The 27496-nt window shown below is 39.5% G+C and overlaps 1 protein-coding gene across 3 annotated transcripts in view; it reads left to right on the plus strand.

Annotated features, from left to right (window-relative positions):
* ADGRA3 (adhesion G protein-coupled receptor A3) overlaps positions 1-27496 on the plus strand; it is a 133994-nt gene that overhangs the window by 87446 nt on the left and 19052 nt on the right. For 2 of the 3 annotated variants that reach the window (XM_058722963.1, XM_058722964.1), the window contains 4 exons: positions 7584-7745; positions 11255-11458; positions 19874-20087; positions 20299-20507. In XM_058722963.1, the coding sequence (XP_058578946.1) occupies positions 7584-7745; positions 11255-11458; positions 19874-20087; positions 20299-20507 (789 nt within the window). The remainder of the gene's footprint in view (positions 1-7583; positions 7746-11254; positions 11459-19873; positions 20088-20298; positions 20508-27496) is intronic. The other variant, XM_058722965.1, reaches the window with a different exon arrangement.

Raw genomic sequence — 27496 nt, forward strand, 5'->3', positions numbered from 1 at the left:
TAAATTGTATCCTTTTTTAAATTTTTTTCCCTTTCTGGTTGTCTGTTAGTGAGAACCTCCAGAACAATGTTGATTAATATTGATGATGAGAAGTCTTCATGGGAATAGTCTAATGTATCCTTATGAAGTGTGATATTTGTTTGCTTCTGTTAAGTGCCTAGGGGCAATACCAAGGTAAGGGGCTTGCTTTGAAATTAGTTCTCAGCTTGAGGTTTTTTAGACCTCAGGAATAATGTGATGCCTGACCTTAGTCCTTTGTGATCAGCTGTGTTTACGAATTGCCAGGGAAGAGATTTTTCACCTCCTACTTTGTGCCAAGGTCAAGACAGTTTCAATTTTGCTTGCTGGTTCGCCCTGACCCTGGAGGTGTCCCCTTTATGTTATCAGCTTAATGCAGTGATCTCCTTGTAGGCCTGCCTGGAAATCAAAACATAAGCCACGTCCATCAGAGTTCAACCTCAGAGCTTCTTGGATTCCTGCTGCTGTTTTGCTGTGGGCCTCTGGAACAGTCTTTATTGTCTGACTGGTCAGTGGTGCCTTTCTTTTTTTCCTGTTGACGAGTTTTCGCTCAGCAGTTTTCACTGTTAGCAGGGGAATCTTCCTGAGTACCTAGTTCTCCATGCTTCCCGAATGGGAGATGCACAGAGGTTTGTGTAATCAGAAAAAAACAAAATGAGCTTCCCTCGGGAGAATTGAAGGACTCCGAGGAGTTAGGCTCTTCCATTTGTTGTGAAGGTATGGCTGAGGGGGCCGCCGATCGAGGTCCACCTCTCTTGAGTAGTGTTCCTCATAAAAGCAGCTTTGCTGACCTGGAGGAAGCGTTCTCCCTTTGTGTTGATAATTGTGGTATGGTCTTCACCGCCTCGCCTAGAAACATACCATTTTTTCCCGTGTGATAGAAACTGTGCATTGATGCATAGTTTTTACTTGTGTATCTTTTTCTTATACGTCTATATTTCCCACTATTTGCTTTCTTTATTTTTTTTAAATTTTTTTTAACGTTTATTCATTTTTGAGACAGAGCATGAATGGGGGGAAGGTCAGAGAGAGAGGGAGACACAGAATCCGAAACAGGCTCCAGGCTCCGAGCTGTCAGCACAGAGCCCGACGCGGGGCTCGAACTCACGGACCGCGAGATCATGACCTGAGCCGAAGTCGGACGCCCAACCGACTGAGCCACCCAGGCGCCCCTGCTTTCTTAATTTAAAAGAATAATCCTTTTTATTTTGCTAAGCTACCTCAAATCTGTTTTGTAAGGAAACAGAATAAATGGGACATTTATTCCACATAACATTATTCTCAGCCTCCCCCCGCCCCCCCCTTCTCACCTGTTTCCCCGGATCCCCCATGGTCATCGTCCTCCTCTTCATTATCTTCTTCGCTCCTTTACCAAAATAAAATCAGATCTTTAATCTTTGCCACAGGCCCTGATGATTATCACAGTGAGACTCTCACTGAATATTGACCGCTTTACTAAGCAAACTGAGAAGCCTGCAGTGGGATCCCGAGGCACTCAGGACACCGAAGCTAGTTAAGAGGGACGTAAATACACCTTTAAAACTTGGCTTTCACAGTGGAGTAATCCCTTTGTTAAAAGTATGCAGGGCAGTAACACACTTTGAGATAGGTTTGATCTCAGTATTATACGTAATGTGTAACTAGGAGAAACTAGGAGAAAATCGTGAGGGCTTCTTGAACTTAGTAATAATACCAGCTACTGCCCTTATTCCTGTTATTACCTAGTCACGTTTGGACAGCACGTCATCCCTTTACAAACTGTCACCATCTTAGCTGTCCCCAAACAACTGCCCAGCTTGCTGCCCCGTCCCACACATGAGTCTGTAATTCTTGATTTTCTGGTTATTAGGTTTAACGGGTACCCCCTGCTTCCTTGTGCTTGGAAATGCAAACTGGGGTGGGGAGGGCTACATCCCTTCGCTTTTCTCAGAAATGACGTGAGTTGCTTAATGAAGATAACTTTTGTTTTCTTAATTTCCTACTGGCATGAACCCTTCTGAGCCCTTCTCATAGAATTCTTGGTCTCATTTTACAAGTGAGAAAACTGAGTGTTGGGCAGGCTCAATAACTGACTCGTGGGCATTTAACTGGCAGGTGACAGACTTGAAGTCTCAACCCAGGAGTGTGTAACTCGAAAGCACATAAATACTCTGTCTTCATTGTCCTACTATCCTCCTACATTACAATTAAATACCAAGTTTAGGTTATGCATCATCTCGTGTGTTTCCTATGCTAATGCATCAGACATTCGTGAAATTTACAGGTGATTTGGTCTGATTCTGATCAGAATTCCAAACACATATATTGAGAACATGAAATATTCTTATGACAATTGACATTTAATGCTTTCTTTGTTATTGTGGCATTTCCATTTCTTTACCCTTTTTATCTTTGATAATGCGCGTTCACACGTGTTTTTATTTGAGCTTCAACCATTCACTGTGACAGGTGGGAGAGCAGGTGTGTGATTCCTTCTGACCCTTTTGTGGCTGGAGTGGCCTTTAGGAAATGAGGTCAAGGAGAGATCCAATGCTTTTTAACGCTCGTTGCAGTTGCCAGACTGTCTTGGTGTGTCAGATTTTAGGAATACTTTTTTAATCCAATCTAATTTTTCATGCACTGTTACCCTTTTTGTGTCCTTCTTTTGCCACTGTGACGGATTCAGAACTGCTTCTATAACCAAGCTACAGAAGTTTACAGCATTTTATGATCATCTGCTCTGGGGAGTATTTTGGCAACAAATCCCTTTCCTGAGTTCTTAGCCATTTGGAATGAAGTAATGAGAAAGATAGCTTATTCTCAGCTAAAGCAATCATTCTTGCTACCTATATACCTTCTTAAAGATACTTCTTTTCTTTACAGTTATTAGAACACACTAAATTCCATTACTGGCATTATCTGGTGGCCATAGCAGTAAGTAGCTTTTTGATCACACAATAATTAAAGTTTCTCAGTGGAGATGATGTATCTGTCAGGTCTCCTGTTGGATCTTTGTAAAGTCTATGTGTTTAAAACTTAAAAAAAAAAAGTATAAGACAAGTTGAATTGTAATGGTGCTAATCTATGAATACTCCATATTTATTTCTGTAGTACCTTAGAGTCTGTGTTTTCTTACATACTATCTTTTAGGTGTTTGCAGCCAGTGGGAATTTTTTGATAGCCATAGAGCATCTTTTAAAATCCACAGTAGGTAAGAATAAGAGACACAAACCTAGCCAATTTATTCCGGCTACTCTGAATTCCTGTTAAAAATTGGCAGTTACTATTCCAATTGTCTGTATAAATAGCTGATTGACATGTTCAGTTATTGGCATATCGGAGTCATTGTCCTTTTTTTTTTTTTTTAAGTTTATTTTATTTATTTTGAGAGGGGGAAGGGGCAGGGAGAGAGAGAGAATCCCAAGCAGGCTCTGTGCTGTCAGTGTGGAGTCTGGCACAGGACTCGATCTCATAAACCATGAGATGGTCAATGACCTGAGCCGAAATCAAGAGTTGGACGCTTAACTGGCTGAGCCACCGAGGCCCCCCCCCCCCCATTGCCTTCTTTATAGCTCCAGAAACAAGAGCTTCTGTTAGAATAAAATCCACCCCCTCACCTGTTTGTTATTAGGAATATATAGACTATATACTAGGATGCTAATATTCCATGTATTGTATAAAATGAATAGGCTCTGGGTTGCATTGGGGTTGATTATAGGCCTAGGCCTTTCTGGTTCTCAGTTGATCTTGTTAATGTGTTGGGTTTGGAGGGAAATGCTCTTTGGGAATGTCTGAGTCCATTAAAATAGAGTGTTTGGATTAAATTCCCTTCTCTTCATTATATATCACTCTGGTAGTTTTGCAGTTATCACAACTTAGTCACTTTTAAAACATGTGTTTACTTGTTTTGCATTTCCTCAGAGATTACAAGCCCCCTAATAGACCTTGTGTGTTTCTCTTCCTGCTGTGTCTCCATTGCTCTGCACAGTGCCTGGCTCACCTTGGTTCTCAATAAATATTTAGTCAGTGAGTAAATGGAACTGTGTAGCTATTGGCTTTTATACCAAGAGTTCTACTAGTGAATAAGGGTATAAATATTAGTAAGACATTGTGTTGTCTCTGCCCTTAAGATGTTTACATTGGAAATAAAATAAGGAAAGAGTTGTGATATAGTATGTTAGAGGCATTAAGAAGCCCATAAACTATTTTTAATCGGATGAGGTAGCAGTGCTTTAGAGAGTAGAGAGAGACAGTTTTGCTGGATGCATTGTCCTATTTACAGATGAACATAGACTTCAATTATTTTTAGGGGCGCCTGGGTGGCTCAGTCGGTTAAGCATCTGACTTCAGCTCAGGTCGTGATCTTGCGGCTCGTGATTTTGAGCCTTATGTCGGGCTCTGTGCCGACAGCTCAGAGCCTGGAGCCTGCTTCGGATTCCGTGTCTCCCTCTCTTTCTGCGCCCCCCCCCCCCCCATTTGTACTCTGTCTCTCTCTCTTTCAAAAAAAAATAAATATTAAAAAAATGTTTAACTGGCTGAGCCATCTGGTTGCCCTGAACATAGACTTTAAAAAGGCACTCCTCTTTTTAAGTTAAATTCAATTCAATTAAATTTTTGTTTTTTGTTGGGGTGTAATTGACATGAAACATTGTATTATTTCTAGGTGTACAGCACAATGATTCAGTATTTGTATATATTGTGAGTCGATCACCAAAATAAGTTGAGTTCGTATCCATCAGTGCACAGTTACAAAATTTTTTTTTCTTGTCATGAGAAGCATCTCCTCTTTTAGCACCTTTCACATATACAATAAGTATTTTTAACTACAGCCCCCACGCTACGTCCCATGACTTATTTGTAACCGGAAGTTTGTACCTTTTGGCTTCCTTCACCTATTTCGCCCACCCCCTACTCCCTCCTCTGGCAACTCCCTGTCTGTCTTCTTGGCAGTTTTGTTGAAGATTCCACATAGAAGTGAGATCCTATGGTATTTGTGTTCCTGGGTCTGACCTGTTTCACTTAGCATATAATACCTCAACTTAAGTTCCAACCATGTTGTCACAAATGGCAAGATATCCTTCTTTTTTTTTTTTTTTTTTTTTTTTCAACTTTTTTTTTTTTTTATTTATTTTTGGGACAGAGAGAGACAGAGCATGAACGGGGGAGGGGCAGAGAGAGAGGGAGACACAGAATCGGAAACAGGCTCCAGGCTCCGAGCCATCAGCCCAGAGCCTGACGCGGGGCTCGAACTCACGGACCGCGAGATCGTGACCTGGCTGAAGTCGGACGCTTAACCGACTGCGCCACCCAGGCGCCCCGATATCCTTCTTTTTAACGGCTGTGTAAAATTCCAGAGAGTGTGTGTGCATGCGCACATGTGTGTGGACACCACGTTCTCTTTATCGTTCATCCATCGATGTACATTTGACTTGCTTCCATGTCTCGGCTACTGTAAATAATGTTACAGTGAATGTAGGGGCGCAAGAACCTTATGAGTTAGCATTTTCATTTTCTTCAGGTAAAGTGGAGTTGCTAGACCCTATTTTTAATTCTTCAAGAGACCTCCATACTGCTTTCTAGAAGTAAGTGGCTGTGCCAATTTACATTTCCACCAGCAGCACACGAGGCTTCCCTCGTCTCCACATCCTCGTCAGCTGTCCCTGTGATAGCCATTTTCACGGGTGTGAGGTGACATCTCATCGTGGCTTTGATTAGCATTTCCTGGATGACGAGCGATGTTGAGCACCTTTACATGTACCTGTTGGTCAGTCTGTATGTTTCTTTGGAAAAATGTCTATTCAGATCCTCTTCCGAATTTTTAATCAGATTTTTTTTTTTTGCTATTGAGTTATATGAGTTCTTACATAGTTTTGCATATAAATGCACCATCCCTCTTTAACACTCCTAGAGCTATCTTGAAAGAGGGGCCTATGCTGGAATTGAAATGCTAATAAACAAATAATGGAGCGATAAAATACAATAATGAGGACACCTGACCAGGCATGGTTTTAGGAGCCTTGTATTTATCATAGGAACTTAATCTTCACAACATTCAGAAAAGACAGGATTGTTATTATCTGCCTTTTACAATTAAAGGAAGGCATAAGAGGGTAAGTGTCCAGCTCAGCTAAAGGTCAGGACTTGAAGTCCTACTCTTCACCCCTGTACTCACTCACTTGCCTCACCCATCGTGTTCCAGCGCTGGGATCCAGTGCATTTCCACAGGCTGGTCTTCTTTGTGAAGTGAACTGTGGGTGGGATGGACTGAACATTTTCTAGTCCCACCTCAGTCTCATAATTGTACATCTTGTACATCTTGGGAAGAGTATCGGATGCAGAGCAGGGTTGAACAGCTCATCTGGGATCTTCTGGGATGATGAAAAGACATTTGCTAAAATAGCCTTCACTTTCTTGCTTGGCTTTGGGGCTTAACGCCTTTGCTGTTTGTTTCTTGATTAGAGGACCAGCCAGCTTGTAAATCCTGTGATCCTACCTCTGGAGTGTTTTTGTAGTTGTTTCTGCCATAGATCTCCCTCTCAGGAACATTTTGCTTGATAGCAAACCCCCTCGACACCAGTATGTCTCATTAGCCTGGGCTATTCGATGCATTTCTCTGAAATGGGACATACAAGTCAGTGTCGACCATAGTTAATGGACATTTTTGGTGGCATTGCCTGACAGATGTTTACATCTGTAAGTCATGGACTGAACTTAATAAAAGGAATTCAATAAATAAAACAAATGGTGGAAAAGTACCTCTTAGGATCCATGTATTTCATGGCACTGGATCGTAAAGCATTCATTGAACTGGGAGGAACCGAAGAGGTTCATTCGAGGTCATGGAAACCGCATGTGCAAAGACCCATCCAGTGGCCTGGCATATGCGGGGAACTCATGATAGCTGGACATTCCTAGAGTTTTGGACATCACAGGATACAAAAGAGGTAGCTGTGTGTATTTCTTACTAATAATACTGAGTTAACATACAAAAAGAGGTCTTTATAAATGTTTTTCCAAAGAGTTGAGATCTTTTTGTTCTGGGAATTGTGTGATATCTTTCCCTTCTCCTTGATTAACTTAACTGCCTTTTTCCCCCCTTATGAAAATGAGTACCACATGTCATTCTTTACCAATGAGTTGGTAGTTATTCAAGTATACTGTTTTGAGCGAAATGTGTTTTTTTTAAGAGAGAGAGCGAGAGGCAGAATGTGAGCAGGGGAAGGGGGGGAAAGAGAGAGAGAGAGACAGAAACACAGAATCTGAAGCAGTCTCTGGGCTCCAAGCTGTCAGCACAGAGCCTGACCCGGGGCTCGAACCCATGAGCCGTGAGATCATGACCTGAAGTCGGATGCTTTAACTGACTGAGCCACCCAGGCGCCCCTGAGCTAAATGTTACCCGCCGGTCATAACTGAATGTGCTATTCATATCTGAAAATGTTTCAGTCAGAAAAAATAAGTGCCTGTTGGGTTTTCAGGTGAACATTTAGACGGAAGGCCAATCTTGGTGTCTCATTGTGATTTTGATTATGTAAAACAGCCTGTATTGGTTTTAAAGGTCTTCCTCTTCTCTCCTGCACACCTGCTAGCTAGGTGATGTGATGGTTGACATTGCAAGCAACATCATGTTGGCTGACGAGCGTGTTCTGTGGCTGGCACAGAGGGAAGCTAAGGCCTGCAGTCGAATTGTTCAGTGTCTACAGCGCATTGCTACGTACCGATTAGCAAACGGGGCTCACGTTTATTCAACAGTAAGTGTAACACTGTCCTAGAATTCTAAGAAAAGAAATTCATTGAAAGCAACTTGAACTTATAAAAGATAGTTTTGTTTTTTTTCCTCATGATGTGGGTATTTTCTGTTCCTGCTGATTATTACAGAATTTCCAGTTCTCTAACATTTTAAAAGCTCATTTCACTTTTGAGTAATCTGTTTTCTTGGTAATTAGAAAATACTTTCTTAATTTGCAGTTTGAATGGTTATCGCCATTTAATTTGAAAGACAAATAAGCACACTGTAGGATTACTGTAACTGTCACATGCACCTCCCAGCTGATACTCTGTTCTGGGCCCTGAAGGATGTTCTGAGAAAGTGATTGTTTGCCCAGATTCCAATTTCAAAAGAGAACTGGGGAGCGCCTGGGTGGCTCAGTCGGTTAAACGTCTCACTTCAGTTCAGGTTGTGATCTCACTGTTTGTGAGTTCAAGCCCCACGTCGGGCTCTGGGCTGACAGCTCAGAGCCTGGAATCTGCTTTGGATTCTGTCTCTCTCTCTCTGTGCCCCTCCCCTGCTCACACTCTTGTCTGTCTGTCTGTCTGTCTCTCTCTCTCTCAAAAAATAAACACTACTGGGGCGCCTGGGTGGCGCAGTCGGTTAAGCGTCCGACTTCAGCCAGGTCACGATCTCACGGCCTGTGAGTTCGAGCCCCGCGTCAGGCCCTGGGCTGATGGCTCGGAGCCTGGAGCCTGTTTCCGATTCTGTGTCTCCCTCTCTCTCTGCCCCTCCCCTGTTCATGCTCTGTCTCTCTCTGTCCCAAAAAATAAATAAAAAGCGTTGAAAAAAAAAATTTAAAAAAAATTAAAAAATAAAAAAAATAAACACTACTAAAAAACAAAAATCAAAACAGAAAAAGAGAGAGAACAAGGAGGCCCTCTAACCTTTGTGCACTGTTGACATTTCCAGTAAGTCTCACTCTTGGAATAATGAGTATTTATATTTAGTAATCACTCATCATATTAAATTTTATTTGTGCTAAATTGAGCAGCTCTAAATTTCTTGGTGTACTGCTGACTTTTTCTACAAATGTGGTAAATATGATAAATACTCTGTCATTCCCTTACTACTCATACTCTGATCTCTGGTCCACGGTTCTCATTTCCTAATTATTTTAAGTCGGTTCATAGAATACTCTCTACTTCCTCCTAGGATTTTATACAATTCAGGGTTACTGTTTTTCCAGAGGTTGATGGGATCTTTTTGATGATACTGTGTTTTATTGTTCCTTTTGCTCAATTAAATTTAGGATTACTTTCTTGAATAATAAATAAAATGGTGGGCCTACCATGGCTACTGACCTGACAACATACTTCAGGGTAATTTCTCTCTCAGACACATGGCCTTACTGGAAACTGGCTTGCCATATTTAAAAAAAAAAAATTTTTTTTTTTTTAATATTTATTTATTTTTGAGAGAGACAGAGACAGAATGCAAGTGGGTTAGGGGCAGAAAGAGAGGAAGACACAGAATCCCAAGCAGGCTCCAGGCTCCAAGCTGTCAGCACAGAGCTTGACGTGGGGCTCTAACTCACAGGCCGTGAGATCATGACCTGAGCTGAAGTCAGATGCTCAACCGACTGAGCCACCCAGGTGCCCCACACCATTTTCGATGACCACATTTGGTCTTCCCTGGTCATTTAGATCTATTTTAAATTCCTTGCCTGAGCCTTACTAAGCTCAAAGAACTTCTTCCTTTCTCTAAACTTCATTGGTTCTTTGGAGAACTCAAGGATATAATAAAGGTACATAGTGCATTTGCCCTCCTTTTATTTTATTTTTTAGTTTTACATTAATGCTTTTTATTTATTTTTGAGAGAGAGATACAGAGCACAAATTGGGGAAGGGCAGAGAGAGAGAGGGAGACACAGAATTCGAAGCAGGCTCCAGGCTCTGAGCTGTCAGCGTAGAGCTGACCTGGGGCTTGAGCTCATGAACCGTGAGATCATGACCTGAGCTGAAGTTGGACGCTCAACCACCTGAGCACCCCCCCCAGGCGGCCTGTCCTCCATTTCAAAGGGTAGGAAAGGTTCCCGGAAATGGTGCATCTACTTATCAAATGATACAGCTTACAGGGCACCTCCAAATGGCTGTTTTCTTCCTTTCAACTGAGGTTTCACATATTTGTCTTAATTATTTGTGTCTTTGGTCAATAAAAAAATGGAGCATACTTTGTTAACAAATACAGTTGGGGGCATCTGGGTGGCTCAGTCGATTAAACATCCAACTTTTGATCTAAGCTCAGGTCGTGATGTCACGGTTTGTGGGTTCAAGCCCCACGTTGGGCTCTATGCTGACATTGCCGAGCCTGCTTGGGATTTTGTGCCTCACTCTGCCCCTCCCCTGCTCTCTCTCTCAAAAATAAATAAGCTTAAAAAAATGTAATCGAATTTAGTAAGAGTTTTCACAATGTGACATCTGGGTTGCAAAAGCTAATGCAAAAATTTGTTAGTCTTGAATATTTGAGGGAGCACCAATTCTTTTCTTCCATACATATGGTGCTTGGCAAATTCTACTTTGCCTTTTATATTTTTTAATTTGTATCTTATCTTCCTGATAGATTTTACACACCTTGCACATAAGTTTTACGCTTAAAAAAAATTGCAAAAGAGGACTTTGTCCATACATGGGACTTAAAATGGGACTTTGCCTTTTTTTTTTTAAGTTTCTTTTTAAGTAATCTCTGCACTCAACTTGGGGTTCAGACTCATGATCTCAAGACCAAGAGTCACGTGCTCTACCGACAGAGCCAGCCAGGCGCCTTAGAACAAGGCAGCTTTTGAAAGTGTATTTCCCAAACCCCAGCACTCCTCTTGTGTTACTAAGCGAGTCCACTGATTTCTCTAGCTGATTTTTTTATAAGACACACTTTTCTTTAAAGTTTACTTATTTATTATTTTATTTTATTTTTTAAGCATTTTTTTTAATGTTTATTTTTGAGAGAGACAGAGTGTGAGCAGGGGCGGGACAGAGAGAGAGGGAGACACAGAATCTGAAGCAGGCTCCAGGCTCCGAGCTGTCAGCACAGAGCCTGACATGGGGCTCGAGCCCACAAATCGCAAGATCATGACCTGAGCTGAAGTCAGACACTTAACCAACTGAGCCACCCAGGTGTCCCTATTTTATTTATTATTTTAATTCTTTTTTTTAAAAGTTTATTTATTTTGAAACAGTGAGCACGAGCAGGGGAGGGGCAGAGAAAGAGGAAGAGAGAGAATCCCAAGCAGGCTTCCACACTGTGAGTGCAGAGCCTGATGTGGGGCTCCATCCCACGAAGCATGTTCCTCAGTTGGTATTTTTCTAGATTAGGATATCCTTTTGTTTCCAGCATCTTTTTTTATGTGCCAGTTACCTACACAGTGTCTTTGTTATGTAAGAACTTGAGCTTTTTGCCTCTAGCTTATGTACAGTGTTTTTTGTTTGAAGACTCTTTGAAAGTGCTTTTCCCTCATGCTGTAAATCTTTCATAACTCCTCTTTGACTTTTGAAGTATTCACCCAATATTGCTCTGGAAGCTTATGTCATCAAGGCTGCTGGCTTCACTGGGATGACGTGTACCGTGTTCCAGAAGGTAGCAGCCTCTGACCGGACAGGCCTCTCTGAGTATGGGAGGCGGGATCCAGATGGAAACCTGGATAAGCAACTGAGCTTTAAGTGCAATGTTTCAAATACGTTTTCAAGTCTGGCCCTAAAGGTATGTTACATTTTATAAGCATTTAAGACTCTTTATTGTTAGGTTAGAATGCTCAAAATGGTTTGCTTTGAAGAATCACCTAATTAGAAGTTATTTTGGGGATGGGGTAGGTATTGGTATTGGTTTTTGCTGTTGTTTTGAAAGAAATTCAGACCAGGAAGGGACATGTAATGCCTCTCATGGGCCTAGACACTTCTGCCCTTTGGACCCTGTCTCTATACAAAAATATCAAAATTATATTTTATGACTGCACTGGTAAAAAGATGGATATATTAATACATATTAGAACATTTTCTTTGACCTGAAAGTTCATTTTTATGCTCCTGATTTTAAAGACATGAGAACATTTCGTAGACCTCCTGAAAGTATTGTGTGTCCTTGGCTCTGTGCCTCTTGGACCTAATGGAAAAGCCAGCCTTGAGATTGGGCATTTAATCAGGCAAGCTGTATATCAAGAGTTTTGGCAAAGAAGTGCAAACATGTGATCTGTCTTCAGAAAATGTGTGTTTTATTGCAGCAAGCAAAATGAAAAGCATTTTTATTGAGTTTTAAAATTTGGGGTTTAGATGTGTTTCATTAAGACTACATTGAAGCAAATAGTGGAGGTCCAAGTCTAACACCCTAATGACACCACATTTTTTTCATTTAGCTTTGCGTGGCCACGTGTAGCTGTGTTGTCTGTGGATTTTAATGACACAGAACTTTCTTTGTTTCTGGCTTGTCCCTGAATTATCTCACAAACAATATTCCATTCACTTTAATGGCTGCATAGTAATTGATCAAATAAGTGTTAGGTGTCCTGGTACATTGTGGGCATTCAGTAAATATTAAATGAATGAATGAACGAATGAATGAATATGGGCACTCAGCAAATATTGAATGAATGAATGAATATGGGCACTCAGTAAATATTGAATGAATGAATGAATATGGGCACTCAGCAAATATTGAATGAATGAATGAATATGGGCACTCAGTAAATATTGAATGAATGAATATGGGCACTCAGTAAATATTGAATGAATGAATGAATGAATGAGTGAATGAATATGGGCACTCAGTAAATATTGAATGAATGAATATGGGCACTCAGCAAATATTGAATGAATGAATGAATGAATGAATGAATATGGGCACTCAGTAAATAATGAATGAATGAACGAATGAACATGGGCACTCAGCAAATATTGAATGAATGAATGAATATGGGGACTCAGTAAATATTGAATGAAAGAAAGAAAAGAAGAGAAAACAAAGAAAGAAAAGAAAAAAGAAAATTAATGTATTTTGTTACACCTTGCTATTGGTGACCTCCATAAGGAGAGCCAGCTTGCTGAATTTAGAAGCAGTCCAACTTCCCTCACTTCCCAGGACAATCTCAACCAGGCCAGAATGTCTAATGATAATATATTTACTTGATATAATATACTCAGAGGAAAATTCGCAAGATTTATTTGTTACTCTTGGTTCTGTGAGGGTACTCAATGCACCCAGCATTGCTTCTGCAGACCTGTTCCTTTCCTTGTTGTGTTTTTCATTGGTAAAACATACCACAGAAGGCAGAGAAACAGCATCGCACACACACCCGAGAGAGAAAGGCATGTGCCTTTGAGGAGCACTTAAAATTGATGAACCCTTCTATCTTAGATGATCAGAGCTGGTAGAAAGGGATTACAAATGATGAAACCCTACATTTCATCAATTTCACAAGCTACCCCTCTGGGTAAGGAGAGCTTCTACCTGCCAAAGTCGAAAGCTTTAAATGAACACACTCAGATTTGTCAATTTCATACTATTCTATCCTTTTAAGATCATCTGTGGCCAGAAACCAAGGACACATTACACTATTATTCATGCTTCTTTGGTGGACATGATTAAACCGAGTGAAAAGGGAGTCTGTCCTTCGTGACACAAAATTAGTTAAAAATTGTAACGTCAACAGAGCAAAATGCTTTAGACTGTAACAGGAAACTACATTTGTAACTTTACACTAGGGCGGTTTTTACTCTTTACGCATGTCTTTTTCCTTTTTTTTTTAAAGCCTTGCATATACTAACTAGATACCATGTATATACTTTTGAATGGGAGAATATGCTAACATACAAAGTTAAACCTATAACAAGGAAGTTTTCCGTTAGCAATAGGAGCTTCTTGAATTGCTTTTTATTTTATTTTAATTTTTTTAACGTTTTTTAATTTATTTTTGAGACAGAGAGAGACAGAGCATGAACGGGGGAGGGGCAGAGAGAGAGGGAGACACAGAATCGGAAGCAGGCTCCAGGCTCTGAGCCATCAGCCCAGAGCCCGACGCGAGGCTCGAACTCATGGACCATGAGATCATGACCCGAGCTGAAGTCGGACGCTTAACCAACTGAGCCACCCAGGCGCCCCGTTGAATTGCTTTTTATATATTTCTTCAATCGCTGTCCTTCTGTCTTTACTACCATCACAGCCTGGTTTGGACTTCTAGATTACCTAAACCGTTGTGGCTTCCTATTTAGTCTTTGGGTCAACAGGCTCTTCCTTAAAAATCCATCCTCCTTATATAGATTGTCTACCTAGGGCTGGCATTCAGCAAGCATGTAGCAATTCAACCATGACAGTAAAGTACTGAAATACTTTCCTACCCTCTACCAGAGAGCTGTCGTGCCAGTTCCCTGAGCGGCTCCTCAGCCCTGCTCGGCCTTCTGGGAACACCTCCTAGTCTGTCCACCCTTTAGTAACAAGTTCCAGGGCCGCAGAGCAGAGGGTCTCCAGGAGTCTTCCTGTTTGCAGAGGCTGTTCAAGTTGTCTGTGTCCGTGTCATTTCACCTGGTTAATGTTGTTACTAGCATTATCCCTGGATCTACCCAACATGGAAATTGATCTCGCGTATCCTCTGATAAATACTCTTCATGTCTCTCTGGAAGCTGGCTGCCAGGGAGCTTCATCCTCTGGCATTTATCTGCCCTCCTGCGCCATCTTTCTTCCTGCCTCCTTTCTTCTGTCCACTAACAACCAACCCCCCATGGTTCCTCTCCCAACCTATTAGGTCAGTCTCATGCTAATTCTTCTGCTAGGATTCCTGGCTCCTCCCCTTCCCCTTCTCAGCAATTTGGTTGTGCATGCAGAAATACTGCCTTCAAGAAATCTTCCCTAATACCGTCCTGTCTATCCTCTCCCACCCTTATCTCCTTTATTTCTCCGTACTTTGTCACATTCTGTGCATCTCTTTGTCATTGCATGTTACACACAGGGGCCAAATGGTTTTCTCACCTCCTACACGGGAGGCTGAAGCTTGCTTGAGGGCAGAGTGCTTGAGTCCCAGTGAGCACCAATGCGGGCCGGCCAGGTGGAGACTGAATTAGCTGTCCTTGGACTCTTACAGCACCACATCTGTTCTTTTTTCTTAACCAAATGCTTCCTTCTCCTGTCGGTGCCATAACAGATTATATTAGCTCACCCAACAGTATCTGTTTTTCGATAATCTGCTAAGAGCTTTTAGAAATTGCTGGTGTTTTGAATTCAGTTGTAATGTAGTCTGGAAGAATTGGTTCTGTAAACTTTCCTCGACTGGAATTTAGAAATCAGTTTTTCTTGCACATCCCATGTTTCCCTTGTCCGAGACCCCAACTGAAGTTCTCTAACTTTCCACACCAGTGGTGTATGTCTTCGGGCCCCCTGTCCTCCTTTCTGCCCCCTTTCCCACCCCACCCTCTTTCCCACTTCTGCCTGGTGAAAGCCTTGCTACTCTGTTTCTAAGACTCCATGCAAATTGTACCTTCCTTCTCTTCCTGAGAATTCATCACCGCCTGTTTGTTCCATAGTGCTTCGTCTGTTCTCCAGAATAACTCAAAGCTGATACTATGGTGAGCTGAGTTAGACTGAGAAGCCATGGGATATGGTGATAAAGAATTTGGTCTCTGCAGCCAGACGTTGTCTTTCTGCTCCCTAACTTAACAGCTGTGCAAACTTGAGCAAGCACCTTCACCTCTCTGAATGTCAGTTCCTCATTTGTTACACAGGCGTCAGGAAACAGTAGCTAAATCAAAGGGTTACTTGGAGGATTAAAGGAGGCAAATATGTAGACATTTACACTAGTGTCCAGCACAGAGTAAGCCCTTAATAAATGTTAGTTCTTATTATTGTTTTATTGTTGTTATCTCTCCCCTGTTCGATTATCAATATTTGAGTTAGTGTCCGTGGCTTATTCATTGTTTATCTCCAGATCCTGCACAGTGCCCACTACAGAGTAACAAAATATCCAATAAATACTGTTGAATAAAATTTAACAGCCAAAGCTTAATTAGCAAGGAAAGTCAGTTAATAAAAACTTCATTCTGAAGTCAAACGTAATTCCTGTTAATCTTTAGCAGTGAGATAATCAAAAAGTGGTATGCAGTTAATAACTAATTATTCACAAAAAAATTGGAGTGTATCATATCTATCTTTAAAATCAAGGGAGTAGATAGTTAAGACAGTATGAATCAATTAGTATTTTCTTGTTTTAAGGCAGGTGGTGCCTCTCTGACTTATTCAAATTTGTGTTAGAATTCCGCAGAATTGAACAAAGTTAGGATTTCAGAAAATTTTAACTTGCTAATTACACAGTGGCAGATGTTCAGGTTGTTTCATAAGGAAAGATGTTAAGATCCAATGGAAGTATTGGAGTTGACATCCTTTATGATACTTAACGTTCTTCTTGACTTAATATCTTGTAAATAGGGAAATATACATGAATTTTGCCAATACAATAGTAAGAGCTCTGTGATAACATTAATTTTATGTGTGTTCATATTTGGTCGATTTTTAGTATTAATACTAAAAGTGAATTGTAGAAGTCAAAATATGATGAGGTTCTAGATTATTGCTGGGAAGTCAGTTACTTGAAGACGTTTTCTGTTTCCCCAGACTCCAGATAACCATTCGCCACACTGCGGTAGTAAGAGTAATAAAAATACCACCCACAGTGATGTGGCCTCTTATGCTTGTCATGGTCATGGTCCCATGCGGTCCTTACAACCGTTTGTTAGAAAGATCATTAGCTGCCTGTGACAGATGAGACCCAGAGAGTATAAACAAAATTGTGCAGTGTTAAGTGGCCACTAAGTGGTGAGGCTGGGACCTGTATCCTGGTTTCTTATTTCAGATCCTATGTTCTTTTCCCCAGGGTTGGCATATGATCTGCAGTAATAAAAATTAGACGCCAAAAACATATACGGTATTTCCCAAAGGGTTGTAAGAGAGGTTTTTCTAGTTTATTAGCTCTAATTGCCCATGTGTATATCTTTCTATTGCTGCAATCCATACATTTAAAAATGAACAGAGGGTTAAATGGAATGACAGTCAGCGGCAAAAGGTAAAAATCATGGTAAATGTAACAAATGAGTGTTTCTCAGTGATTGTTTTCATTAGATTTACAGCTTTGCCATAATAAGTGATCACTTCTTTTAAGGAAATTAAATATACAAATATTATATTCTTCCTATAAAAATCCAGACATTCTGATACAGCTTTTCGGGCACCCCTAACCGTCCCCTCTCCATCCCAGGTCACCTGTGATAATATTTAACAATATTCCTTATTGGACTTTAAAGGATATTTCAGAAGCTACAGTATGTACAGCCTTGAATATGTAGCTTTCATCTGTCAACGATCTGTTCTTACTCCTCTGAGTTTTTATTATTTGTTGTTATTTGGATGGTTTTACAAGTTTAAACTCGGATAGAAAACATTTTCTCACTGCTAGAAATTATAGATGTCATTTCCTTTTTTTTAGCTCTTTCAGAAAATGTCAGTATGTCTTCTTTTTAAAATTAATTTGATATACCATAAGTAATGCTTACCCAGAGACCTGTGCTTTTTGAGTCATTTTGTGTTCACAACAAAACTATATTATTGAATTTTATAGTTCTCAAGTTTTAATAAATGTCCAGTATGTAACGCTTTATCAGGAATTTGACCTTTTAACTAATCGATCTGTTGATGTATTTCCCTTTTTTCTGCACACCTATTTAAGATAAAGTTACATACATAGTAGAAATTCACTAGATTAGCGAGTGAATTTATAAGAAACTTTGTTTCTCTGTCAGGTTATATTTTTAAGTGAGAACAGTAGAAACCTTTTTGTGTATTTTTCTTAGGCAAAATATATTTTTTTTTTAATGTTTGTTTATTTTTGAGAGAGAGAGAACAGAGCATGAGCAGGGGAGGAACAGAGAGAGGGAGACACAGAATCTGAAGCAGGCTCCAGGCTCTAAGCTGTCAGCACAGAGCCCGACGTGGGGCCTGAACTCATGAACTGTGAGATCATGACCTGAGCCTAAGTCGGCCGCTTAACCGACTGTGCCACCCGGGTGCCCCTCTTAGACAGAGTATTTCTACCAAATACCTTCTTGGCATCTTCCATTCAAAAGAAATATTCAAACTTCCAGTATTCAAACTTTTCAAAATACTTCATTCGACAGACATTTGTGTGTGTCCAGTGTGCTCCAAGATTGTTCTAAGCACAGCAGTTAAAAACTAATTTTAAAGTTAATCACTTGCTTAAATAGATCCTTTTTTAAAAATACAATCATGCCACACAGACTTTTGTTAGTTTTACAAACGATGGGTTACTTTTACCGATACAAGTGCCAGGAACTATTATTAGTGTAGAGGGTCCAGAAACATAAGGGAGATTATCTGTACTCAAAAATCCTGCTACTCTGGTTAAAGGGGCAGACAGTGAGTTACACTGTGAAAAGCGCACATATTAGCAATGAGATGTGTGTGCAGAATCCCGCATGAGGCCACAAGAGGGAGCAGCTAACTGGAAAAGCAGTGTAATAAGGAATCATGTAATTAATCATCCAAAAAAGCCCCGTTTTAAGGATGTCTTTCTCCTGGCTGTCAACCGCTCTTAACCCTGAGCCATTTTTGATCTTGCTAGAAATCAGATTTGCCCAGTTCAAGAGTTGGCCAGACAAAAGAATAGTAGAGCATTTCAGCAAGGGGTCCTGGCACGTACAGCACACACAGTGGCATAAAACACATATGAAATCTTGAAGATCGAAAAATTCAAGGTGGAGATATAGGGGGTTTTAGAAGATGAATTTGAGATGTAGATTTTAGACAAATTATATGATATACTTACAGTTGGGGACAGTGTTCCCTAAACGTTGGAGAGCCAAGGTGTTCTTTAAAATAACAAGGTCAGATGTATATATATATATTTTAATTTTTAATGTTATTTATTTTTGAGAGAGAGAGCGTGAGCGGGGGAGAGACAGAGAGAGAGGGCTTGAACTCGTGAACCATGAGATCATGACCCGAGCCGAGGCCAACGCGTAACCAACTGAGCCACCCAGGCACCCCTGAGATGTATTTCTTTTTCTTTTCTTTTAAAAAAAATTTTTTTTAATGTTTATTTATTATTTTTGAGACACAGAGAGATGGAGCATGAACGGGGGAGGGTCAGAGAGGGAGACACAGAATCTGAAATAGGCTCCAGGCTCTGAACTGTCAGCACAGAGCCCGACGCGGGGCTCGAACTCACGGACCATGAGATCATGACCTGAGCTGAAGTCGGACGTTTAACCGACTGAGCCACCAGGCGCCCCCTGAGATGTATTTCTTAAGAGGAAATTCTGTTGATAGCGTGGACATTGGATTGGAGAGAGATTGATGCCAAGAGAAAAACTTTGTGATAAATTCCTAAAATAGGGATTTTTTTCAGATGGTTAATTATTTGCCTGCCTGGCATATGAATTTATTTTTTATTGAATGCCGAGTAATTTATAATTTAAAAATCCTGTAAAACACTCCACGATCAGCCAGCATTACTAGCTCTTCTATTTGTTACTGTGTTTTTTCCAACAGGATGTGTTTCTTAGTCTCAGGGATACTTCTGCTAAAATGAGAGTTTGTTTGAATCTATTTCTATTAAGTCTGTAGAATTTCTTTTTTTGTTGTTGTTTGACAGTTCGAATCCGTCATAAATCACCTTTAGAGTTCCGTAAGTCCAAATTAATTAAACTCAGATTTGTGATATGCTGCATTGGTGCTTATTTCTGTAATTGATCATTATAAAATTGATGCAAAGAGTGATCACTGAGATCCCTGATCTGTTCAATGCATCGACTTCAGCAGTATGTGTTATCATGGGAAAATTCACTTTGTAGTTGGAAATAATTCCTTATTTACTACTTCAACTCTTTGAACTATAGTTCCCATTTCTCTTTCTTTTACGCTTCTTTTCCTTTGTGCTTTTGTGTGGTGTTCAGATACTTCACTTAACCAATAAGTTATTTTAACTATTAAATTTCATATGTATACATTTTAAGAAACGGTTCAGTGTACAAATAGGAAACATTCGTAGCTGTCTAAAATATTCTTCCTGGTTTCTGTGTGCTAATGTGGCAACCTTTCTTTGCTTTTGTTTTTATGTGTATTCAGAATACTATCGTGGAAGCTTCCATTCAGCTTCCTCCTTCCCTTTTCTCACCAAAGCAAAAAAGGGAAGTCAGACCAACTGATGACTCTCTCTACAAGCTTCAACTCCTTGCGTTCCGCAACGGAAAGCTTTTCCCAGCCACTGGGAATTCAACAAACTTGGCTGATGATGGAAAACGGCGTACGGTGGTTACCCCAGTGATCCTCACCAAAATAGGTTTGTTACGTAGGCATATGTTACCCTGGAGTTGCTGGACAATGTGACTTTAATGATATACTGTACCTAAAAGTGCTTAATTCTGTTCCTTCTCATTTTAATGAGTCACTAGTGAAAAAAGACACTGCAGAGTACCCATTAGAGTGTAAGTTGACATTTTATTGTTTGTGAAGTTTGTTTCAGAAATATTGTTACTTCCCGTTTCCTCCAGATGGTGTGAATGTAGATACCCACCACATCCCTGTTAATGTGACACTGCGTCGAATCGCGCACGGAGCAGATGCTGTGGCCGCCCAGTGGGATTTCGATTTGCTGAATGGACAAGGAGGCTGGAAGTCAGATGGGTGCTATATACTCTACTCGGATGAAAATATCACCACCATGCAGTGCAACTCCCTTAGTAACTATGCAGTTTTAATGGTACGGCAGTTGTTAACTTTATGCACATAAACACTAAATTTCCTCATTTTTTTCCCTATGTGTAGTTAAATGAAGATTTTTTAAAAAGAACTTTTAACATAAATTGTTACCTGTAGTTAAGGGGTGATACTTGGTGTAATTCTGAGTTTAAAGGGAAATTAAGTTACTACGAAATGCAGTGTGTGGGATTGAATTTGGTTACAGGGATTTTCAGTAAACTTTATAAGTGAGACAGTTCAACTAAACTTTGACCTTCTGAAAATTTGGAGACATTTGGGTCTATAGAGTCTAACTCTTCACCAGGAAAGAGTGACTCATTTGCCCAGAGATACACAGTGGATAGTGAGGGATTTTCCTTTTTTACCATCTTGCACCTTCTTCCACTATACATCATAATTTTTAGACTCTTCAATTTAGAGTAACAGTGCCAGTTTCTGTTTAGTTACTGTAACTGATGGTATTGACACAGTTAAGGCCTTTTCACTTTTAATGCTAATCAAGCTGCTGTTACTGTCTGTTATTTACCACTGTTCCTACCTGTCAGTCTTTGGTAGCCAGTTTCTTTAGTCTCAGAGAAACTAAAATGTATGGATGTATATCGATGTGTATATGAATGTGTAGGAACAGGTCTTATTATTAGTGACTTACCTAAGTGAGTTGGATTCCTGAGCTGATAATTGTGAAATTAGCCATGCTATTTGTATTTTTTATATTACAGTATATAAATGGAGTAGTACACATGGATTTGGAGAACAGTAGAAGGAATTGCTTACGAATCTGAAAGGCATTTCCAAGAAGTCATACAGGACTAGCCTGGGAGTGAGGAAGCTTATGTTTATGTTCCTGCCCCCAGCTCTGAATCTGTTATCTAGACAATATTTTATCAAAGCTGAGTGATCTCGAAACGTGATATATCTTTAAAAAAATTTTTTTTAATGTTTATTTTTGAGACAGAGACAAAGCACGGGCAGGGGAGGGCAGAGAGAGAGGGAGACACAGAATCTGAAACAGGCTCCAGGCTCTGAGCTGTCAGCACAGAGCCTGACACGGGGCTTGAACTCATGAGCCGTGAGACCATGACCTGAGGTGAAGTCGGATGCTTAACCGACTGAGCCACCCAGGCACGCCGAAACATGATATATCTTAATTTTTGTAAATTCTTCTTTCCTTAACAAATGTGCATTTACCACTAGAAGTGATCTTGAAGCAAGCTTGAAGTAGGATAAATTTTCCTGAACTCCTTTTTTGTTTTTTTCTTTGTACCTCTGCTAAGCATATACTTACCCAGCAGCTGGTCAGACACGTAGAGGAGTGACTATATTGTTCAGCAGGGCGTAAAGATGGTCTTTCAGTGACCTCCATTAATATGTGGGTTATTTAGCTTGGCTGACGGTGGATAGAGTCTACACTAGTCACACTCAGCCATATTTGTTTAAGTCATTGATCCTTTTCTTGTGCATGGTTCTTGTTGATAAGTTTAGGCTTCTGACAAATAGAAGATGTTTGATGTCTGTAAGTCTGGTGTCTGTAAGTTCACATTTTATTATTTTGTAGTAACCTTTCACATTAAAGCATGAAGCATTAATTAACGTATGAGGCATTTTGTTTCACTTCGAAAGTGTTGTCATTCAGGTTTTGATTATAAAATAACATGAAACTAGAAAGTACTGGAGGAAAAATACTAGAGATACAGCATTGTCTGAACTTTATATAATAATCAGAAAAAGTTGGGTAAAATAAATGAAACAAAACACACACAAAAGGCATTTTATAAGCTTCACTGTTAATGACATGATACTGCACGTGTGAAACTTTTATTTTTACTTAATACTAGTTTAAAGCATCTATTTTTAACTTCCTTAGTTCTTCTAAACTATTTAAATTGGTATAATCCTTTTCTAGAAAGAATAAGCTATTTTATCTTTCATGCTTTTCATCTTTTAAAAAATGTAATACACAGTTCTTATTTAAAGCTAAAATACAGTATTGAGATATTTTTCTATTTTCACAGAATATCCCTTTCTTTTGCTTTTTAAAAATATAACTGTGCCATCTAGAGGCTGCAAAGTGAAATGTATCTGAAATTATTGACAAAATTATAATAAAGTTAGTATATGGGATTTTTAGAGTTGCTAATTAAACATAAAGGCAGAGCTAATTAAATTATACCTATTCTTAAGTAAATATATGTCTAAGATAAAAGTGGTGTCTTCAAAATAATGGAAGGCAGCATCTTTTTTCCTTACCTGACACTATTTTGAATAATAGATAAAATCCTATTTTTCTTGAAAACTGTCTTAAAATACATGGCTTTATATAGAAAATCTAAATTCCTAATTCGGCCTTAAAAATCTTTTTTCTGATCTGGTTTTAAATAACTTTGTATTTAAAAAAATGAGACAGAAAGAATATATTGGTTTGCAAATCTGGAATAGATACCGTAGTTTGATTTAGTAGATGTCCTGTGGTAACCAATCGTGTCTATCCTCAGTCTTGATGGGAGAGAAAAAACTTACATAGAAATTGGGTTTGTTGGAATTATATGATCCGAAAAATAGGAATTGAGGCAGGAAGATTCCTAGAAGTTGGGGTGAGTAGGAGACAAAAAAACCTGAATAGCCAGGAGGCGATGAGTAGGGTCAGACAATTTACATAGCACTTAATACTTTAGTCGGTGATAGGCACAAAAATGTGTAATAACCTCAGTGCCTTGATTCCTTTTTGTTACCGTATTCACACAGAAATACATGAAACTAAAGAGTACTCATTTGTTTTTACGTCTTTCTAGTGCAGGTTTGAATCTTTGTTTGTATAAAACTTGCTGAATGAAAGCAAACTACAGCTTTGTCTACTCTATAACTGAACGTGAATGTTAGCACCGTTGGGTTTTTTTTCTTTATAATTCTTAAATAGGTTCTACATTCACACAGATCAAATGTTTTGATTATTTCTGCACATTAACGTAGAGTGAAAACTTGACCTCCACCCCTCTCCCCCATCACAGTCATCCTGCACCAAATAGGTAACCTGTCACTAATAAAAGTTTCTTTCCTGTTGTTGAAGAGATGTTCATGTATGTTGAAACAAAATGAATAGGTAGTCCTCTTTTCTTCCATTTTTACATGAAGGCTGCATGCTGCAAATGTTGTTTCAGGCCATGCTTTTTTTCTGTGTATCTAATGATGATGATGATGTCCACGGAACAATTTATCTTATAATAAAGATATCTTTATGATGATACCTTAGGATGATATGATTCTGGTGGCTAATTTTCATTAAGTGCTCATGTATTGGGCATTCTTCTGAAGTCTTTACATGCATCAACTTATTTGGTCATCAGAGCTACCTCACAAGGTCTAATACTATTATCATTACCCACAGTTGACAGATGGAGAACCTGAGGCATAGCGAGGTTAAGCACCGCCCGACTTGATAAAGTTAGTGTCGCAATTGAGATTTGAATTCAGAGTCCAGAAATCTGTGTTCTTAATCACTCTACTAAATCTCCTTTCAGAAATCTTTCTATATCTTCCTCATTCTTTTTTACTGTTGAATATTATTTATGCCCCTACCATGATTTATTTAGGTATTCCTCTCTTTTGTTTCTAGTAATTGCCGTGCACAATATTAGTTTGCACATTTAACAGAAAATCTGCAGGATAAATTTTCTAAAGTGGGATTGGTAATCAAAGGGGACCAGTTGTGTTCCGTGGAGGTATTGGGCAGAGTGCACAGATAGATCTGAAGTGTCTGGCTTAATGATATTTTTATGTGAATATGCACATTTGGCTACCATCAAGATCAAGATTTTTGCTCGAGCACTTGTTAGCTCTCCTGTGCTTCTTTTTAGTTAATCCCACCATCATCTCAAGAGGTATCCCCCCACCCCCTTATGTCTATCACCATAGATCAGTTTTGCCTGCTTTTCAGCTTCATAAAATGGGAATTTTACAGCATGTACTCATTTATATCTGATGCCTTTCCCATCATTACATCTATGAAATGCATCTTTGTTTTTACATATGGCAGCAGCGTATTCTTTTTCATGCTACATAGTTCTTTGGAGGAAAATACCAAAACTTGTATGTTCTACTCTTTATGGGCATTTGAGCTGTTGCTAGGTTCAGGCATTCAAAGCAAGCTGCTACGAGTATTCACATACTTGGTTTTTGGCAGACAGAGGCACTCAGGAGTGGGATTACTGGATTGTATGTACCCGTATATTTAGCTTTGGTAGCTAATGCCATACAGTTGACCAGAGTGGTTATTTTGGTTTATAGTCTCACCAGTAATGAGAGTTTTCATTGCTCCACATCCTTGCCAGTGGTTGCTAGTGTTAAGTCTTTAATTTTAGCCTTTGGTGGGGGTATTATGATATATCGTTGTGGTTTTAATTTGTCGTTCTCTGTTGACTCGTGATGCTGAACACCTCTCCATTTTCTTGTTGTGAGTTTGGGTATCCCCTTATTGTGAAGTTCTTGCTCAAATCTTGCCTCTTTGTTTTCATTATCTTTGGCTTTTATTTTTCTCATTCAGTTTTATTGAGATATAATTGACATGCAACACTGTGTAAGGTGTGCAGCATGACTAGACTTCCATATATTATGAAATGATCACCACAGTAAGCTTAATGAACATGTGTTATCTCATATAGATACTAAAAAAGAAAGAAAGGAAAGTTTGAAGCTCTACTCTCTCAGCAGCTTTCAAATATATTATTCAGTAGTGTTATCTTATAACTGGACGTTTGTACCTTTTAACCATCTTCAGCTGTCCTCCCTCCTTCCATGCTCTGCCTCTAGTAACCACAAAAATGATCTCTCTCTGTGAGGTTGGTTGGTTTGTATTTTGTTCATTTATATTGCTTTGTTTGTTTTTAAGATTCTACATATAAATCTTGCCTATTTTTAGTTTGGTATCTGTTTTTTTCTTATGATTTATAGGAATTGTTGATATGAATTGTGAATAGGAGCTCTTTGTTGGATTTATGTGTTTAAAATGTCTTCTCCCAGGGGCTCCTGGGTGGCTCAGTCGGTTGAGCGTCCAACTCTTCATTTCGGCTCAGGTCATGACCTCATGGTCTGTGATATCGACCCCCGCGTCAGGCTCTGCACTGACAGCACAGAGCCTGCTTGGGATTCTCTCTCTCTCTCTCTCTCTCTCTCTCTCTCTCTCTCTCTTTCTCTCTCTCTCTCTCTCTCTCTCTCCCTCTTTCTGCTCCTCCCCTCCTCGTGCATGTGCTCTTTCTCTCAAAATAAATAAATAAAATTAAAAAAAAAAGTCTTTTCTCCCAGGGCATGCATGCCTTAATGAGTTTGGGCTGTTGTAACAGAATACTGTTTATATAAGCAACAGATTTCTCACAGTTCTGGAGGCGAGAAGGCCAAGATCAAGGTGCCAGCAGATTCAGTGTTTGGTGAGGGCCTGCTTGTTGGTTCATAGATGGTGTCTCACATGGTGGAAAGGGCAAGGAAGCTGTCTGTGGTCTCTTTTATAAAGGTGCTAATCTCAGTCATGAGACCACGATCCTGTCCTAATCACCTCCCAAAGACCCCACCTCCTAATACCATCAAATTGGGAATTAGGATTTCAACATATGGATTTGGGAGGGGTGCAAGCATTCAGTCTTTAAAAGCGACTTTTTCCTTTTTCTTTTAATGTTGTCTTTTTATGTACAGAGTTTCTTAATTTTTCTAAAGTTTTGCTTTTTATAGTTAGTGCTTTTTATTTCCTCTTTTAAAAAACTCTTCCTATCTCAAGATTATGAAGATACTCTTTGTTTTCTTTAAGAAGCTTTAATGTTTTTTATCTTTTACATATAGGTCCATGATTTCGACTGGAATTGACCTTTGTATATGGTGTGAGGTAGGGGGAGCCTTTTTGTTCCATAGGGGAAAAATTAAAAGCAGCATAGAAGTCATATCCTTTATTAATTCTTCATTTTTTATTTTAGAGCTACTTTTAAATTTTATTTTTGGTGAGCTTTTTAATACTTCTTTGTAGTCTGACAAACGGGATACCCTGTGGTATTTTCTTTGAACTTGATTCCATTCTTCAGATCATGGTGAGTTTACATAATTACAGATTGATAGTTAATCTTATACTTTTTTATTTTTTATATGAGGGAGACAGGGAGAACACAAGTGGGGGAGGGGCAGACAGGGAGAGAGATTCCCAAGCAGGCTCCACCCTGCCAGCGCAGAGCCTGATGTGGGGCTGGAACTCACAAAAAGATCATGACTTGAGCCGAAACCAAGAGTCAGATGCTTAATTGTCTGAGCCACCCAGCTGCCCCTATAATTACTCTTATTATTAATATAATGACAATGGATTATTTAAAACTGCCAGTGATTTTATATTTAGTAAGTCTTGGGCTAGAAGTAACATGCAAATGTATGAATCTATTTTTATCAAGTTAACAAAGATTTTCAAAAACTCTTCTTCTTGGGGCGCCTGGGTGGCGCAGTCGGTTAAGCGTCCGACTTCAGCCAGGTCACGATCTCACGGTCCGTGAGTTCGAGCCCCGCGTCAGGCTCTGGGCTGATGGCTCGGAGCCTGGAGCCTGTTTCCGATTCTGTGTCTCCCTCTCTCTCTGCCCCTCCCCCGTTCATGCTCTGTCTCTCTCTGTCCCAAAAATAAATAAAAAAAAAAACGTTGCAAAAAAAAAAAAATTAAAAAAAAAAAAACTCTTCTTCTTCCCTTTATTTGGGTCCTTAATCATCATCTTTGTGTGGGGTTTTTTTGTTGTTTTTTTGGAACACCTTCAGGTGTTTGGATACCTTCTGCCTGCTCTGGCAAAGTTAGCTTCTATGAAAAACTATACTTTTCACTTCCTTTCTCCATTATTTTCTTAAAATTTTTACTGTAAATAGTGAACAGTATCACTCTGATGGTCTGTTATGTACACTTGCAAATGTTGAGTTTTTCTCTCCTCAAAGGTACTTCCTGGTGGTCATATATTTGGGTGGTGTATTAGTGATCTTTGTGCT

This window comes from Neofelis nebulosa, chromosome 3 (assembly GCF_028018385.1).
Source record: "Neofelis nebulosa isolate mNeoNeb1 chromosome 3, mNeoNeb1.pri, whole genome shotgun sequence".
NCBI lineage: Eukaryota > Metazoa > Chordata > Mammalia > Carnivora > Felidae > Neofelis > Neofelis nebulosa.